This window comes from Dryobates pubescens, chromosome 10, assembly GCF_014839835.1.
Source record: "Dryobates pubescens isolate bDryPub1 chromosome 10, bDryPub1.pri, whole genome shotgun sequence".
NCBI classification, from domain to species: domain Eukaryota; kingdom Metazoa; phylum Chordata; class Aves; order Piciformes; family Picidae; genus Dryobates; species Dryobates pubescens.
The window spans coordinates 8,457,681-8,474,544 of NC_071621.1; the positions used below are offsets into that span (position 1 = coordinate 8,457,681).

General features: G+C 41.0%; 2 protein-coding genes across 2 annotated transcripts in view; one reads left to right on the plus strand and one right to left on the minus strand.

Moving 5' to 3' along the window:
• The window catches only part of GABRA5 (gamma-aminobutyric acid type A receptor subunit alpha5), a 57,469-nt gene that overhangs the window by 17,368 nt on the left and 23,237 nt on the right, over positions 1 to 16,864 (minus strand). Inside the window, exon 6 of the mRNA XM_009900156.2 lies at positions 10,851 to 10,933. Within this exon, the coding sequence (XP_009898458.1) occupies positions 10,851 to 10,933 (83 nt within the window). The remainder of the gene's footprint in view (positions 1 to 10,850; positions 10,934 to 16,864) is intronic.
• Positions 1 to 16,864, plus strand: part of GABRB3 (gamma-aminobutyric acid type A receptor subunit beta3) — a 233,671-nt gene that overhangs the window by 10,326 nt on the left and 206,481 nt on the right. The gene's annotated exons all lie outside the window — the stretch shown is intronic.

The window sequence follows — 16,864 nt, forward strand, 5'->3', positions numbered from 1 at the left end:
TTTGCCTCTTCCCATTGCTTCTTCTCATTGCAGTCAGTATTTATAATACAAGTTCTTCCTTTACTTTCAGATTTACTAGTAGCTGTCTCAATATGGAACTGATCTGAGAATTCATTTTACACCACATTTAATAGTGGCTACACAATTGCTTTTCTGGTATTTCAGCCTTTGATATGTTATTTTTTTCTGTTACAGCCAGCACAAATATCTGCTGTAAGAGGACTAGAGCAACACAGCAGCGGGATGTGCTGGGATGACATTTAAAAATTAAAAATATCCTGGGACCTTCCTGACCCTATGCAAGTCTTTGCAGGCCAGGCATATGGTCTCTACCTAACATTTAATGAACTTTGAATTTGACATCATAATATTATGCAGCTATATTAACTGCTTCATTAGGAAAAACAGCACAGTCATGAGGAGTATGTTAGAGATTTAATTTACTTTTGCAAAGCAAACAAAAGTATCCTCCAATGTGTGACTGACACCATTACTCACTTTGCGTAGTACCCACTCTCTCATTTTGCAAGCAGTTTGCTTAATCTCAGCAAAGCTAGCGTGGTCAGCTCTCCAGTACGACTGAAGTTTGAGAAATGTGGAGAGAATTTTTGAAAATATTCCTCTGATCTTGCTGTGGAAGGTAGCTTCACAAAACCTTTTGGCCACATCTAACAGAGTCACAGAATCACAGAATGGAAGGTGTTGAAAGGGACCTCTGAAGATCATTGAGTCCAACCCCTATGCCAGAGCAGGATCCCTTGGGGCAGATCACACAGGAACATGTCCAGATGGGTCTTGAAAGTCTTCAGAGATGGAGACTCTACCACCTTTCTGGGAAGCCTGCTCCAGGGCTCTGACACCCTCTAAGTAAAGAAGTATCTCCTCATGTTTAGATAGAACTTCCTATGTTCAAGTTTATACTCATTATCTCCAGAATCATAGAATGTTCTTGGTTGGAAGGGACTTCTGAAGGTCATCTAGTCAGCAGGGGCATTGTCAACTAGATCAGGCTGCCCAGAGCCCTGTTAAGCCCACTTTGAATATCTCCAGGGATGGAGCTCCAATTACCTCCCTGGGCAACCTGTTCCAGTGTTCCACCACCCTCATAGTAAAGAATCTGTTCCTAATACCCGATTTAAATCTCCTCTTCTATAGTTTGAAGCCATTTCCCCTTGTCCTGTCATTGCAGGCCTTTGTAAAAGTCTCTCCCCATCCTTCCTGTAGGCTCCCTTCAGGTACTGGAAGGCTGCTATTAGGTCTCCCCGGAGCCTCCTCTTCCCCTGGCTGAACAACCCCAGCTCCCTCAGCCTGTCTTTGTAGCAGAGGTGCTCCAGCCCCCTGATCATGGCCCTCCTCTGGACCCACTCCATCAGGTTCATGTCCTTCTTATACTGAGGGCTCCAGACCTGGATGCAGTACTCCAGGTGAGGTCTCACCAGAGCAAAGTGGCAGAATCACCTCTCTGGATCTGCTGAACGCACATCTTTTCATGAAGCCCAGGATATAATTTGCCTTCTGGGCTGCAAGTGCACACTATCTGCTAATGTCCAGCTTCTCATCCATCAGCACCCCTAAGTCTTTTTCCATAGGGCTGCTTTCTATCACTTCATCCCATAGTCTGTATTGAGAGTAAGGATTGTTCATCACAGAATGAAACCTCATTGTAATCAACAGATGTTCTTCCCACCCACTTGAGTGGCATCAGGAGCTCACCCACCATAGTTATTCTATCTGCTCACCTTACCATTCAAGGCATGCTCATTTTCAAATCAGTATGATTTAAAACCAGCCAGGGGTGACTGGGACTACTTGAAGAACTAAATATATACCTTTGTTTCTGAAACGATTTCCTTAATGAAGACATTTACAAATCTCAGAAGCACTGCTACATTAATAACACTGTGTGAATGTGTAATCAACAGGTATGTAGAGATAGCAGGCTGAACTATTATTATTCAAACAGTTTAATACTACTCTGAGAATAGAATCACTAGAACATATTCTCTGCACCAGAGAAGTAATTTAAAACTCTGAAGCTGAGTTACAGACTCCTGGTGTGGGATGCAGTGCAGCCCCATCTTTAAGAGAAATGTGCAAAACTACCGAAATTCAGTGATGGATACAAAGAGACTTTTCAAAGTGAGTTGTTGTTTAACAGAGGCACTACCATTTTACATGCTGCCAGCCACATGTTGTTTCTTTGGCCACTGGCCCTTCTAGTGACAGAGACCCAGGCCTAAAGGTGCTCACGGTCTCATCTTCCCTCTGCACGAACAAAATGTCTTATCTACAGCCATCGTCTGACCTATTTTAGTCATCTGATTTAGGAGGAGATTAACCTGAGCCTAAAAATATCTACTTCTCTTTCCTCACTATAAGAGGGTGACAGTGATCAGCTCAGCTGTATATATTTACTTTACAGAAACATAAATTTAGAAGGGAGGAATCCCAGCTTTGCTGACAGATTTACCACTGGGATGACCACGAGGAGACTTTTAGTGGATACAATGGGGAATGGGGAGAAAACAGAAGGTCCTTCAGGCTTTCCTTCTTCCTATTCCTCCTTCTTGCTCATTTCTGAACAGAGGACAACATGAAACAGTTTTTTCCATTGCAGAAGCTTGCTGAGCTTGGACTGTGCTAGATCACAGCTCAGGCTAACTTGGTTCTCTGTGTAAGGGAGCAGGCTAATTCACGATTGGGCAATTTATGGGAAGACTCCCTGACTCATCAGTCTGAGGTGTTATGAAGGAGCTGTTCAACTGGAAACTAAAATCCAAAATCAGCAGTATCTTGCAGCTTTCCTCCCTGGGAAAAGAAAAGAAAAAAAAAAAAAACCAAACCAAAAACCACCCACAAAAAAAACAAACCCAAAACAAACCACACCAACCAAACCAAACAAAACAACCAAACCAACCAACCAACCAACCAAACCCAAACACACAAACAACCCACAAACACAAACCAAACCAAAAACACCCAAACCCAAAATCCTAGGCAAGTCATTTTGTCATTAATGTACTGCAGTAGCACTGGGAGATTCTAATTGAACCTTGGGACCCATAATGACAGAGGCAATAAAAGCAGGTAATGAACCACTCTGTCTTTGCTCAGAAGAGACTGTAATTGCTCTTTGCTTCTTTTATCCCCACTTGCAAAATAGAGGCAGCACAGACCTACCAACCTCACTCCAACACCATGAGAATGATTTCAGAAATGCTTGCAAGCAATGGAAACAGCCACCTTAGAAAACATCCATTAAAAACCTAGCTTGTAGCAGAGCAGTATTGACCCATTTGATCCATTTACAAATAATATCCTATCTACCAGCGGCATAAACTCACAATCTACAGCTGGCAACTGTAAGCTCTTGTTGTGCCTTCTGGGGCACAACAGGCTCAGCAATGTCTTTGTAGGTTTGCACCTGAGGGTCATTTGAAAGCTTAAGCACTTAAGCAGAGTCTCTGCATGTTTCTTCCTACAGATGACAACTCAAATTGAATCACTGCTTTCCTGTAGTCAGGCAGTTGTGCAGCCTTTGAGTTTAGGCTGAAATCTCCAGATCGGGAAATGCATGCTGATATTTGTAGCATCAATAAAACTGGATCTCCAGGCCGCTTTGCCACAATTGTGTCTAGACTTCTTTCTGTCAAAATAAAAAATCCCACTGCTGAGCATTTCCGCATCAACTCCTTCTCCTGCCTAAAGTTTTATTTCCATGAGGTTCGAAAACACTATCAATTGAGCTTTTAGTCTCTGAAAAGTTTGGTACATGTGGGCCACCTCCCAAGGAGAAGACTGCTCCCCAGGCAGGCAGTGCACAGGCTTTTAGTGGCGGCTGTTCCGGGGGCTCTCTTCAGCTGTCACAAAAGCTGCCACTGGTGCCCCCAGGAATCAAAGCACCTCCTTACTAATACAAAACAAGAATTTCCATAAGGGCAATCCTGCATGGCAGCTGTTCTGGACTGATAGGGAGCCAAGCATTTGTCCACTGCATGTCAGCAGACTTTGCAGCCTGGGGTTACTGCTGTCTGTGAGATGGATGGAGAAGACAGTGTTTTTTTCAGATCACACAGAAAATGTCCTGTGTGAGCAATTGTTCTTTCTGACCTCCCTTTTTCACTCTTTTATGAATCTAAGGAGGAAAAACTTATAGGCTTCTAAACAGGAGGTGACCAGAAGTAGGAAGTGACCAACTTGGCGCTGGATGCTGTTTCACAGGAAAGCAATGACACACACAGAGGACTAGAGAGTAGCAAATGTATTTTTAAAAATTATCTCAGTGCAAACAGTAACCTATATGTATCAACATCTTTGAAATACTAATTAAAGGCAGTGACTGCAAATACTTAAAGAGGATACTAGCAGAGTTTTTCCATCCTTTTCTGGAAAGTCCTGAATGTGTGTCATTGTAATGGGTGAAGAAAAAACTGATTTATCTGATAATTTTAGGGCTCGTTTCATTCTGTCACATTAAAAGCTATCACCTCTATAGGGGACCTACCAGACAAGTGAGAAGTTAGGGTCATGTTAATTTCTAAGTTCTGATGTAGAGTAGGGTCCCATAACAACAGTGCTGGTATTGGTAAGAAAGCTGCTTAGATATCTGAACTACTCAAACATTACAATTACTGTATGTATCCTGCTTATTGAATCTCCTACACTTTGGGAAATCCAGGCTGGGTTGCTCCACTCTGACTGTGGAAGTCAATGGAAGGATGAAGCTGCTGGCAGCACGGATGGCCCAAAATGCTGGACTAAAGAGGTGTCTATACTGCTGTAAGTGTGTAGCTGAATGAGGACAGGCTATATTGCGCCACCTGTGAGAAGGTTTAAATATCTATTGGTATGACTCACTCAACCAGTGCAGGAGGAATAGCACAGTTCTACAAGATGTTTGCAGAAATGGTAAAGTTGTCTCTACATTCAAGAGCCCTCCTGACTTGTATTAAGATCCTTTGGAAAAGGGGAATTCCAGCAGAAATGGGTAAAATAGTACCTAAGAGAGATATGAAAGCTCACTGCTGCCATAGGTAACACCTAACTAATACACAGCAGTGACTGTTTTGACTGTTTCTTCTGAACAAAGTACAACCGAAGTATGTAATTTTGAGCTAGCAATGTAGAGAAAAATGGATTTCACAGTTAGTCTGATCAGGGTGCAATACACTGCATTTGAGCTAATATTGCAGAAAACCAGAAACTTCTAAAATATGATTCATCTCATCCTTAGGGCAGTATCAAAAACAGTTCTAATGAACCTTGTTAAAGAAGTACTTATTTCCTTTCAGTGGCCATAAAGGGAGTCTAGACAACTAACAGCAACATATTCGTCTACTTAAAATTTTTGCAGAATCATCCTGTCCATTTTCCAAGGCTTTGCTGTCAGTGCAAGGCTTTTGATATGGGCCAGACTGCTGTGCTCATCCCAGAAGACGTAAGAGTCACAGCAGATCTGGGGGAATCTAGTGGAGCTTTCACTACTCCAGTGAATTACTATGATTTTATGAGTGTGTTTCACCCAGGAGTCCACTCATTAAGGACATCTGAACTAAAAGACTTTTTAAACAATGCAGCACTACAACTAGTCATAAGTCAATGATTTCAAGGAAACTAGAGGCAATACCATTAGGTAGTCTCCACCTACTCTACTCATTCGAAGGGATGTATGGAAAATTACTTCAGGCTGTATGTCTATGCTTTTCTAGCAAAACTTAAGTGAAATTATACCCCTGGTTCAAGCTAGTTGTGTAGACTGCCTGTACTGCCACAAGCATCTATTTCTGCGTGTATGAAGGTATAGCTTCTAAATAGCTAATTGGGAGGATTTCAACCAAAGTAGTGGTTGGTAACTGATGGTAACATGGAGGGGAAGAAGGGAGCAGAAAAATATAGAAATATCTTAAAATACTTAATTTTAGTATTTACCTAGCTTCACCTTAAGTCATTCAATGTGCATTACAATGGAAGTGTCTAAGCCTTAGATGTAAATGTAAGAGAAGATGTTACATGAGTGAGAAACATGCTTCCTTTGGCTTCAAACTGCATAAAGACCAAACCTATCATTTCTATATTAGCTGGCTTTTGCCTTAAACTTCAAAATGACAACTTAGTCTATAGAGAATTTGGCCACTGGGCATTTCACAGGGGATCTGCCTGGCTCTCTCCATGTGCCCTTTTGTAAAGAAAGCACTGACACTGCTCAGCAGAGTCAACAAGTCATGCTTCCTGCCTTTGCTCTCAGGAATGGACTCAAGAGCTTCTTTTGGCCCACTAATAGAGATGAGTAACTGAAAAGTTCAGCACATGAAACTGCAGTTCCAGATCTCCCTGGGAGCAACTCAGGAAACCTACAAAAGAGCAAGTTCCCCTTTTCAAGGTCTCCCAAAATTAACATTTGTCATTATATATTATTAATTAAATTATATTCTTATACACAGCTTTTACCCACAGGTTTTGAGAGGCTGAATACATTCTTTATCACCTTTTATTAAATCAGAATTGTAGTCTGTTTAGATGGTCTCTGGTTTTGAAGTTCCCCCAGTTCTCCTGTAACTTCCAAGTGCTAATGGGGGGAAGGACTAAATCAAGAAACCCCCTGTAGGTACCTTTACCTCAGTGCCTTCTCAGCCTTATTCATCAGAAGAATTATCTTAAAACACTTTTATTTTTTTAGAAATTTCTCAGCAGCTGTAGGTGCTTGGATAGTTTGTGAATGGTGAGTGCCTTAATTTTAAGTGTTACAACAAAATCCTGGGATACTGGTGAAGTTACTGTCTACTTATTAGTCTGACTACACCAGTCTTCTTAGAGAAATACTATTTGCACATGCCTCCTGCTACTGAAATAGCTTGTTCACTTTCCGTTATCAAAGAGCACAGCAAATACCACTTGAGTTTGAGCTGTTAAAAAGGAAGACATACACAAACCATGCGAACTGCTTTTTCCAGATGCTACAAATTGTACATGGTGCTATTTTCTCACAGTTGGCAACCTTCGCCATCTTCATGGCCAACTTAAATCCATCAGGAATAAACACAAGGCCCATTTTCCCTTTACTTATGAGCTAAGGGATCTCATTATTTTCAGAACATTCATTGGACTCTCTACTTTAAAAATAGTTGGGATTTTTTTTGCCTCCAAGTGACTAGTGGGCAGCAGCTTCATGCATTTATCCATTCCACGGTGTGACTTCACAAGACAGTTGCCATAAACAGACTCCACCTTACAGTATTTGACTGTCAAAGCAGTGGTTAATGTTCACTAATAGCAATTAACTAATTCATCTTCAGGGCAATCCTGTGAGCTAGGTAAAACTGATATAATTAACACATGAGTAAAATGAGATTTACAAGTTAAGTCAGTTGCCTGGGCAGAGGTCTTCATGGTCTAGTGGATTAGACATCTGTCCCTCCAACCAAAGAAGTTGAATCTAATCCTTTTTTTGACATTGATTTACTGTGTGACCTTACAGAAAGTCAATTAACTCCTCTTCTTCAGCTGCCCTAGAGATAATGATGTTTACCTACCCAGTGACACATGGGTGCTTGGAAACAGTACTAATAGATACTTTTCATGTACTCTTAAGGGCTATCAGTGGAAGAGGTGAAACATTAAAAGTTCCTCGCTTTAATGTCTCTGCTGTCTTATCCCTTACCCCTGAAATATTTTGGGGATAAAGATGAATTTCTTAGGTTTAGATGCTGCTAGCAAAACTGGCTGGCAGCAGGAATTTTCATCAAATCCTTTTTGACTAGCAAGTTTATTTCAGGTACAGGTCAGTACTAGAATTGCAATAGAAAGTTCATTTTAAACAGCCATGGAAGTAAACAGCATCCTTCCCACACTACCATGAGATAATGAACAGACTACCATGGCCATCCACACAGACTACACTTGATTCAAAGGGAGCAGGGCCTGACTGCAGAGACCAAAGAACATTTGCTCATGCACCATCCTCAGTTCCTTGTATCTCTAAATGAGATTTCGCAGGGTAATTTTCACAGGTGGCCTTATCACTACCTGGAATGCAAGCCTCAAGGGAGAGTATCCCCATACATGCACTTTTTGCTGCTGATTTCACCTGATTTTGCCATCTCTGACCACTGGGGCATTGTACTTAAGAGAAGTATAACTGAAACCTGCTCCGTTCAATTCAATAGAAGCCATCCTTGAACTTCAGTCCTCCTGTCAGCATGCCACATCTTTTCATGGACATTAAGAAATATAACTTCTGTGGCTGGCATTTGAACTGCCTGGCAGGTATCTAGGATGGTGGTATGTGCATACCACTTTATATTCCTTTTATTTCTGTGTGCAAGATTATCATTTCTTCTCTTTAATACTGAAGGAAATGTCAGGGCTTTTTCCCTCTTGCTAGCTGAATTATAGCAAGTGTGGTGAATTCTAATGCAGCCAGAAAAATAATAACCCCCTCCTGCCTCTGATGCGGCACCAATCACCTCTTGGCATCTTTTCTGCTTACCAGTCCACCTGTGTGCCACGTGGGGTTTTTTGCTGCCCTGCTCTGTCCGCCCTGACCATTTAGCCCTCATTTCTTCTCCACCCTCCCAGCTCTATCGATAATGTGTTTAACATTTACTTTGAGGGTATCCCTTGAGGCTTTCCAAAATTCTTCTTGGGAAGAAGACCATTAAAAAGAAAGCCTTTGGGGAAAGAGGGGGAGGAAAGATGAAGCAGAAAAGGGCATGTGTTTGTGCATAACATAGCCCTGTAGGCTTTATCTTGCTGCAAGCCTGAAGATGACTTAATGTGAATGCATACTGCTGTAAACAGGGAGTATATATTGTGTACTTCTGAAATACATCTGGGATAATTCCGTAAACCCTGACTTACTGGCTGCTGCTTGTGCAAGCACCTACATATTAAATCCCACGAAATTACTGCTGAGCTGTCAGACCAAAAACACAGATAAACCCAAGGCTGAAAGATGGTCTATAGCTTGTTCCTATATATTTACTTACTACAAAGGCTGCCAGTATCGACTAGTTAAGGCCAAGTGGTCCCATGTCTATACACTGTGGATAAACTTAAAGGTGACTTGTAGCAGCTCATAAAATGTGCTCTAGGATTGCACCCTAAGCATGACAAGGAGCTTAAAACTGTACTTAGCCCTCACATGCCTAAAATACAGCTTTGCAGGGCAGGTTTACCCCCAGGTTAAAATTACCTGTATGCTAATAGGTGACTAATATGTTACACATTTATCACAAGCAGAAAATATAATTGCTTTCAGACAGATTGTTTGGTTTTTTCCAGTGCTATTGACAACTGTACTCCTAAGTGTTTGTAGCTCATCTAGTAATGTTATCTCGGCACTTGCATGTTTAGTTGTGGTTGGGGTTTTTTGCCTTACTGTATGGAGAGTTAGAACCTGCATCTTACTGTAGCTAATCTACTAATGCATTGAAACATACATTTAACTTTCACGTTGAGCTTCAGAACTCTGCTGCATCAGGATCTTTATTTAAATATGTACCTTTTAGTTTTATATTGCATATTTTTAAAGGTTTCATAAACTACCCAACATCCCAGTTCTGTAGTTTGCACTAGCAACAAACAGGTATGACTTCAACTTTCTATATCAATACAATAAAAAATATGTAACACCAGGAAAGCCAACTTATCCTTTTCTTAATTCTTTCCAGTTGAGTGTAAAGGTGTACAGACCATCAGACGTATACTGACTTTGCTGTAAATCAGTGCTGCTGAAGCAAATGACACACTTGAACCTGCAGTGACCGTGTAAAATAGTAGTGGGTATTCATATGAAATTTGGTCTATCTAGATTGGAAGAGGGAAGCAAAATCAGTTCATCTTAAATTTGGTAATTTGGTAATTGTTACTGTAAAAAGTGTTTTTACTTCTTAGTATGATCACTAGAAGACAATGCATAGCCAGTATTAAACCAGGGCAGATACAGATGATAAAGGCAAAGCTTAATCTTGCGAGGATTAGTGACTCTAAATTGATATGACTGCAAAAACATTGAAAAATGCTGAAGTTAGGCAGCTTCGGGCACTAGCAAAATGCCTTGCCTGGTAATTTTCAAAAGTCTTTAGAGACACTGATTACACCTGGAACCTCTGATTTGATTACCAAAATAAAAAATATCTACTGTAGTAGCCTTATCTGTATTGTAATTAAGAGCTTTGTATTTAAATATAACCATCTGATCCCCTGAGGTTATTTTTAAAGTAAGCTCTGGCAAGACAGCAGTGTGGTGGATTAGAGGCTTCGAACTGAGGAAAAATCATCATCCATCATACAGTTAAGAACAACGTGTGCATATATACAAATACATGTGTGCACAACACCATGTAACAAGATATGGGACTGGATTTATTAAAGCCAAATGGAAAGATTGCTCCTCTCTTTAATATTCTAGATCTCCCTTAATATATGCAATGTAGATATTACACTGCAGCCTGATTCACATAAATCCCACAACAGCACATCAATCTGATCTGCCCAATGAAAGCTCTGTTCTTCTAAAAACGTAAACCCAAGTTAGCAGCTGTCATCCGCATCTACTACTCCATCTAACCATGGCTATTACACTGGACATGGATATATACAACATTTCACCCATCAGCTCACTGTCTATCATGGAGCATGCAAGCATGAGCTCAAAAGCAGTAGTGCCAGATAAAGCACACTCATGGAAAGTGAGCAGCAGGGTAGCAGCTGGAGTGGCAGACTGGGGGTGCTAATGAGCAATGTTAAAGGGAGGGAGTGGAAAAGTTGAACAAGTCACACATGACATGGCTGAACATGAAAAGCCAGGTAACAATGGATTTTTCCAGTTCTTATTTCAGAAGAGAACTTACAGCTTCCAAATTTTAATGGGCAAGCATGAGCATCCATGGGGAAATCTTCAAGCTGCATGGGACATTCAGCAGAGATAGTCAGTCTGAGGGGGGAGTAAGAAAAAGAAACACATGATATTATTTTTCAACACCTTCCCTTTTAGGCCTCTCACTGCAATACTGGAGTGCTGACAAAACCAAGCTTTTCCTGCAAATCACCACTGAAACCAAAGCAACCCCCAGTTAAACTGAATGTGAAATAAGTCAAGTGGACCTCTGGTACATGCACAGTGTAGGTCTTATCTAGTAACTCTGAGATACATGAAATTATTTCATTTATGTAAGCTGTTCCAATAAGATCCTTCTTTCCCAAAAAGATTCTTTTTCACTAGTACATGAAGACACTCCTCCGCTGGAACTTCTGCCTTGTACCTTACACTTACCTGCTTTCTGTAGATACTCAACTAGGGATTTGACTCCTGAGTATAGATAGTACTGTTACAGACACAAAGTAGCATTGACTTTATAAATAACTGTAACCATTTAAATGCATTAGAATAAATATGTCTAAATAGAAGTACATAATATAACTATTTATAACTATATATACATTTATATATAAAGTCAATTACATATATGTATTATTTTATATAGCCTAGTTAGTTTCTGTGGAAAACCCATGGTATTGGGACAGCCCATTTCAGTTCAACATACTGTGAATTGCCTGGACAAAAATGAACTGGGTCATTTTCCCCAGCATATTGCCTGGGATAGCAATACTGTCTTGCACTGCACTGCCACTACATGGAAATTCTTGAGATACAGTGGGCACAGGGGTAGGGAAGAAAAAAGCAGACATATCTCATGGGTGTTTTGCATGATTGATAGATCAAACCAAATACAAAGAAAAATCTGCAGTAAATTTCTGAGCAATGCAATATCTCAAGAGAGACAAAGCTTACTTTTCTGAGTACATGCAGCATGTAGCACAATGAGAATCTGTTTTGAATATGCCGTTTTGATATTTGCATAATAGAGATGGTTTTCTCAGGGTAGTAAGGATCCAATTCCCATTTTGCATTATCAATACCCTTATAGCCATAGCTATATATATATAGCTATATATAGCTATGTATAGTTTATAGCTATAGGTTTATGCCGCTATTCCACCCCAGAAGCACCAGACCACAGACTCTCAAAGTCCTACAGACTGCCCAGTGATACAGATGGGCTGATAGAGGTCTCTACTGGAGGGCAGTCTGGTTTCTTATCAAACTATTGCATGGGGGGCAAAACTCTGCAAAGAAATCTGCAACACCCTACTACCAGAATGCAACTATCACACAGCCACATGTAGCCACATTCCCCAGCTAGATATACAGTCACTGCTTCATATTGGCACACTAAAGGGAGTGTTCTTGTTAAAAGAACTTATATCCAAAGGGATCATAAAGGGTAGCAAACTGTCCATGTACAGACAGCACAGTGTTCAGCCAGTCCAGTTCAGTTCAGTACAAAACAATGATGTCTTGCCAGGGTGCTCCAGCTACATGGACAATAAATTGAGAGAAATGGTTCCACTCTGCCAATGCACAGAAATTCTGGGGCTTTACTAATAGCTGGAAATGGCAAAATAAATGCACAGAAATGCAATGCTATATTGGCTAGAGAGAATAGAATAGAATAGAATAGAATAGAATAGAATAGAATAGAATAGAATAGAATAGACCAGACCAGACCAGACCAGACCAGACCAGGTTGGAAAAGACCTTCAAGATCATCGAGTCCAACCTATCATCCAACACTATCAAATCAACTAAACCATGGCACTAAGCACCCTATCCAATCTCTTCCTAAACACCTGCCGTGATGGTGACTCCACTACCTCCCTGGGCAGTCCATTCCAATGGCAAATCACTCTTTCTGTGAAGAACTTCTTCCGAACATCCAGCCAATGAAGATGAGTTGGGAATGAAGATGAAGTTGGGAAATGGGAGGAAAAAGGCACACTGCAAATAGTAATAGAAAATGTAAAGATCATATACCATATAAAGTGTATAAAAATAATCCAATTTAGAACAGTGATAATGTATCATTTAGTAATAATAGACAGGATTCCTACAATATAGAAACTACTGAGGCCTGAGATACCTGCCCTTCAGCAAAACTATTCTTGGAGTTCATTTTCATAAAAGAAATTTTTAAATCACTAAAATACAGAGTTGTCTGCAAGTGGAGACTGTCCTTGGGCACCAAAGCCAGTAAAGAGTCACTGAGAGTGCTACGTGGATGAATTTAACAAGCTGGTTCTAGTAGCACCCTGCCCAAAACTTGCATCATTTTCATAAAAATAACTCTAATGGGTACTTGAAAGCAAGGCTGCCATCCTTCCAGTGCATCATTGTACTTTCTGTACTAAGTATCACAAATTTAATTTCCTTGATAGATTCAGAAACCTTGCCTCAAGTGCCATAAGAAAGACTGAAGTGTTTTATGGCCATCCATCTCCTATCTCTTTGTCTGCCAATAGTGCAAGTGTGTTGTTTCTTTCAAAGGCTGCAGTTTGGCATTTTAATACACATACTTATCATCTGTAAGCATTGAAGGAGGGGATTCCTATATCCATCTTAGCAAGATGGCACCTGTGAAATCCAGAAGTAAAGGAAGATTCATTACAGAATTATGAATAAGGTCTTCTGTTTCACTGAATTGTCCTATGAATTACTTCTTGCTGCCTGCATCTCTGCAAATAACCCTTGTGTGTAATGAGGAAGGCTGTAGGCATTCCTCAGCTGTAAACGTGGAAGAGAAATGGGATGAGGTCCACAGAGACTGACCTATTGGAATTTAAGTTGAGTCCCTTCAGAAACTATTTCTGCCTGTCTTAAATGAATGGGTAGCACATATGTCTGGAGGGCACCTGCTGCCACTACCCAATTCACAAGCTGCAAAGCACCCAGTGGCGCAAAGGCTACTCCTGTGCTATCTCTGAATTCCTCATCCAGCTAAAGGTGGCATACCCCTTAAAAGGGTGGTTCCTAGTCCAGTCTTCTGGGTCTAACCCAGGGGTAGGGAGAATGGAGTTTAATAGCTGCAGGGCCAATCACATCCTGGGCTGCATCAAAATAAGAGTGGCCAGCAGACTGAGAGGTAATTCTGCCACTCTACTCTGGTGAGACCTCACTTGGAGTTCTGTGTCCAGCTCAGGGAACCCCAACACAAGACAGACATAGGCCTGCTGGAGCAGGTCCAGAGGACGGCCACAATGATAATCAGAGGGCTGGAACACCTCTCCTGTGAAGACAAGCTGAAAGAATTGGGGCTGTTTACCCTGGAGAAGGCTCCAGGAAGGCTGGGGAAGGACTGTTTAGAAGGGCTTGTGGCAATAGGACAAGGGGAAATGGTTTGAAACTGGAGCAGGGAAAATTTAGGTTGGACATTAGGAGGAATTTTCTTTACGATGAGAATGATAAAATACTGGAACAGGCTGCCCAGGGATGTGGTTGAGGCCCCATCCCTGGAGACATTTGAGATCAAATTTGATGAGGCTCTGAGCATCCTGATCTAGTTGGAGGTGTCCCTGCTCACTGCAGTGGGGTTGGACAAGATGAACTTTGAGTGTGCTTTATCAACCCAATGCAATCTGTGAACCTGTACATGTGGTTTGGTAGAGCATTTCCTTTAACTAACATGAATTCTTTTAGTGGAGAAGATCTTTTTGCTCCTTATCAATGATATCTCATGCTGCTTACCTTTTCCTGTGCCACGCGTAATCGGGCAATCTTCAACAAATGAACTAGCTATACCTTGTTACATGCTGGTCTTAGGAAGTATGTAGTTGAGTCATTTAAGTAATTTTCAAATGCTCAGTGAACACTCTCCTAGGTACCTCTCACAAACTGCGCACTTGACTGTGGGTTCTGATACAACACATAAATGTCATCATCCTGAATTTCAGCATAGATGTTCTCCATTACAGTCACTAAACTGACTCCTGGTTCAGAGAGACTGGATTAACCAAGTGAATACAAGAGGGGGAAAAAAACCAAAACAGCACAGCAGCCATCTTTTACATTCTGGGTGCTGGAAGCATGGGTCAGTGCATACAGATTTCCTTCTAAGTGCAGAGTACAAATATTCACATTTCAGGAGTCACAACGCAATTAATATTTTGGCTTGCTCCTTCAAATATAACCTGGGGTGATATTTGCACACTTTGGCTTTTCACATTGTGTTAAAGCTTACATACCCTTTGCATACTCTGGTTTACACAGCTGATTACAACATAATTTCTCCCAGTTTGCGTTCCTTGAAAAAAGAGAAAGAAGACCTTGGCATGCATATATGAAACAGCTTTTGCCTAATCCTTTTAATATGGTCACTCCAGAACAAGCTTTCTGTGCTCACTGTAGCACAGCTATCTGAGCTACAGTCTCCAAACTAGGATTCTTCTATCACAGCACAGGCATTGCTCAAAATTGCAATTCCTTCCAATAAAAGCATTTAAAAGCTTCCCTCCTCCACCATGATTTTGTCTTAATAAAAGCCCTATGGGATTAGTTTCACTCAAACAGAGTTTTTGACAAGATTGTAAATGGCTGTTAAAATGGGAGGATGAAACTCTGATTTTATTGTAGTCAATGGTAAAACTCTCCTTGACTTCAATGGGGCTGGTATTCACACAAAATATGTAACAAACCCCGGCTACAGCTGCTGATTTATTAACAACAAAATTTCTCATTCATAAAGCTCTAAATACTTCACACTGCTATCCAAATGTTAATCAACCAACAAAATGCTACAGCACACCTTAACTATCTCAAAAAAAAAGTTAGTTCTGCAAATGATTTCACTTACCATCCATAATTGTACATGAAAGTTTCAGCAAATCTTCATTATGTACAGCATTTATTCTAAGAATACAAAGTGATTACTGATGTTCTAGTTCCACAAAATAGACACATACAGGAGGACCCATCTAAGAAAAAGACAATTCAAGCAGTAAAACTTTTTCACTCCAAAGTCTTCTACCATTTCCACTGGAGAATTAAGTATGATGATGCAGGAGGAGAAGGAGGTGTTAAAGTCAAGGATGTAGCAAAGAAACAAATGTAAATATTTGGGAGCCAAGCATCTTCTTTGAATGTGATTCTAGGAGAGGTGGGATTCCCTTGGCAGAAGTCCCTAAGGCACAAGATACCCTGTCCCACAAGAACCTGTTTTACAGCACTGCAGGGATCTTCCGGATGTTCCTTTGATTTCTCTCAATGCACATAGCATCTGCTCCTGTAAATGGGAAAAAAGCTGGGAGGCAGAGCAAAGTTGTTGTTTCTCTGCTACCCTGGAAGTGCAGAAAACATTTTGCAAAGTATTATCTGCAGCTGCCAGGTGGGAGGTGAGGGCAGTCAGCTGCCTGGGGAGCCAACAGACAGGCATGGAAACATTTTCTTATCAGGTCCTAGCTTTAATGTGCTTGCACATTAAAACAAAGAGCTTTAGGAGAGGGGAGCTGAAAGGCAGCATCACTAGTGGCTTCTGGGAGAAGTTAACTCAGTGTAAGTGTTGAATAACAAGAGTTATTGATGAAGGGGGCACAAGGAAAGTTTTGTCAGCACTGAGGTACTGGGACCAAGAGAGATAGGAAGCTCTTCTGTCTGTTTGCCCTAATCACCAAACCAGCTCTTAGTTGTTTATTTCTGTGCATTTCCCTTTGCCCTGATTAAAGGGAATATTTTAATGCTCTGCTTTGGCCCTACCTGTGCTGGCACCCAATACCTGCTACAGGGCTCGAGCCAACCCTAAGTCTCTTTCTCAGCACAACGCAAGTCATCACCAATTTTTCTTTACAAAAGGAAAAATGTTTACTTGAAACTCATCTCAAATTTATCTCAACATTTTCACAATATGCTAAAAAAAAAGAGTTAAGTGGATACAGCCTCACACAAGCTGCAACCCACTCAAAGGGGCTGGCTGGCTGGCTCCTACAGATGGAAATTCTCAGAAGGTAACTCAAAAACTTGTGCCCTTGTGGCATC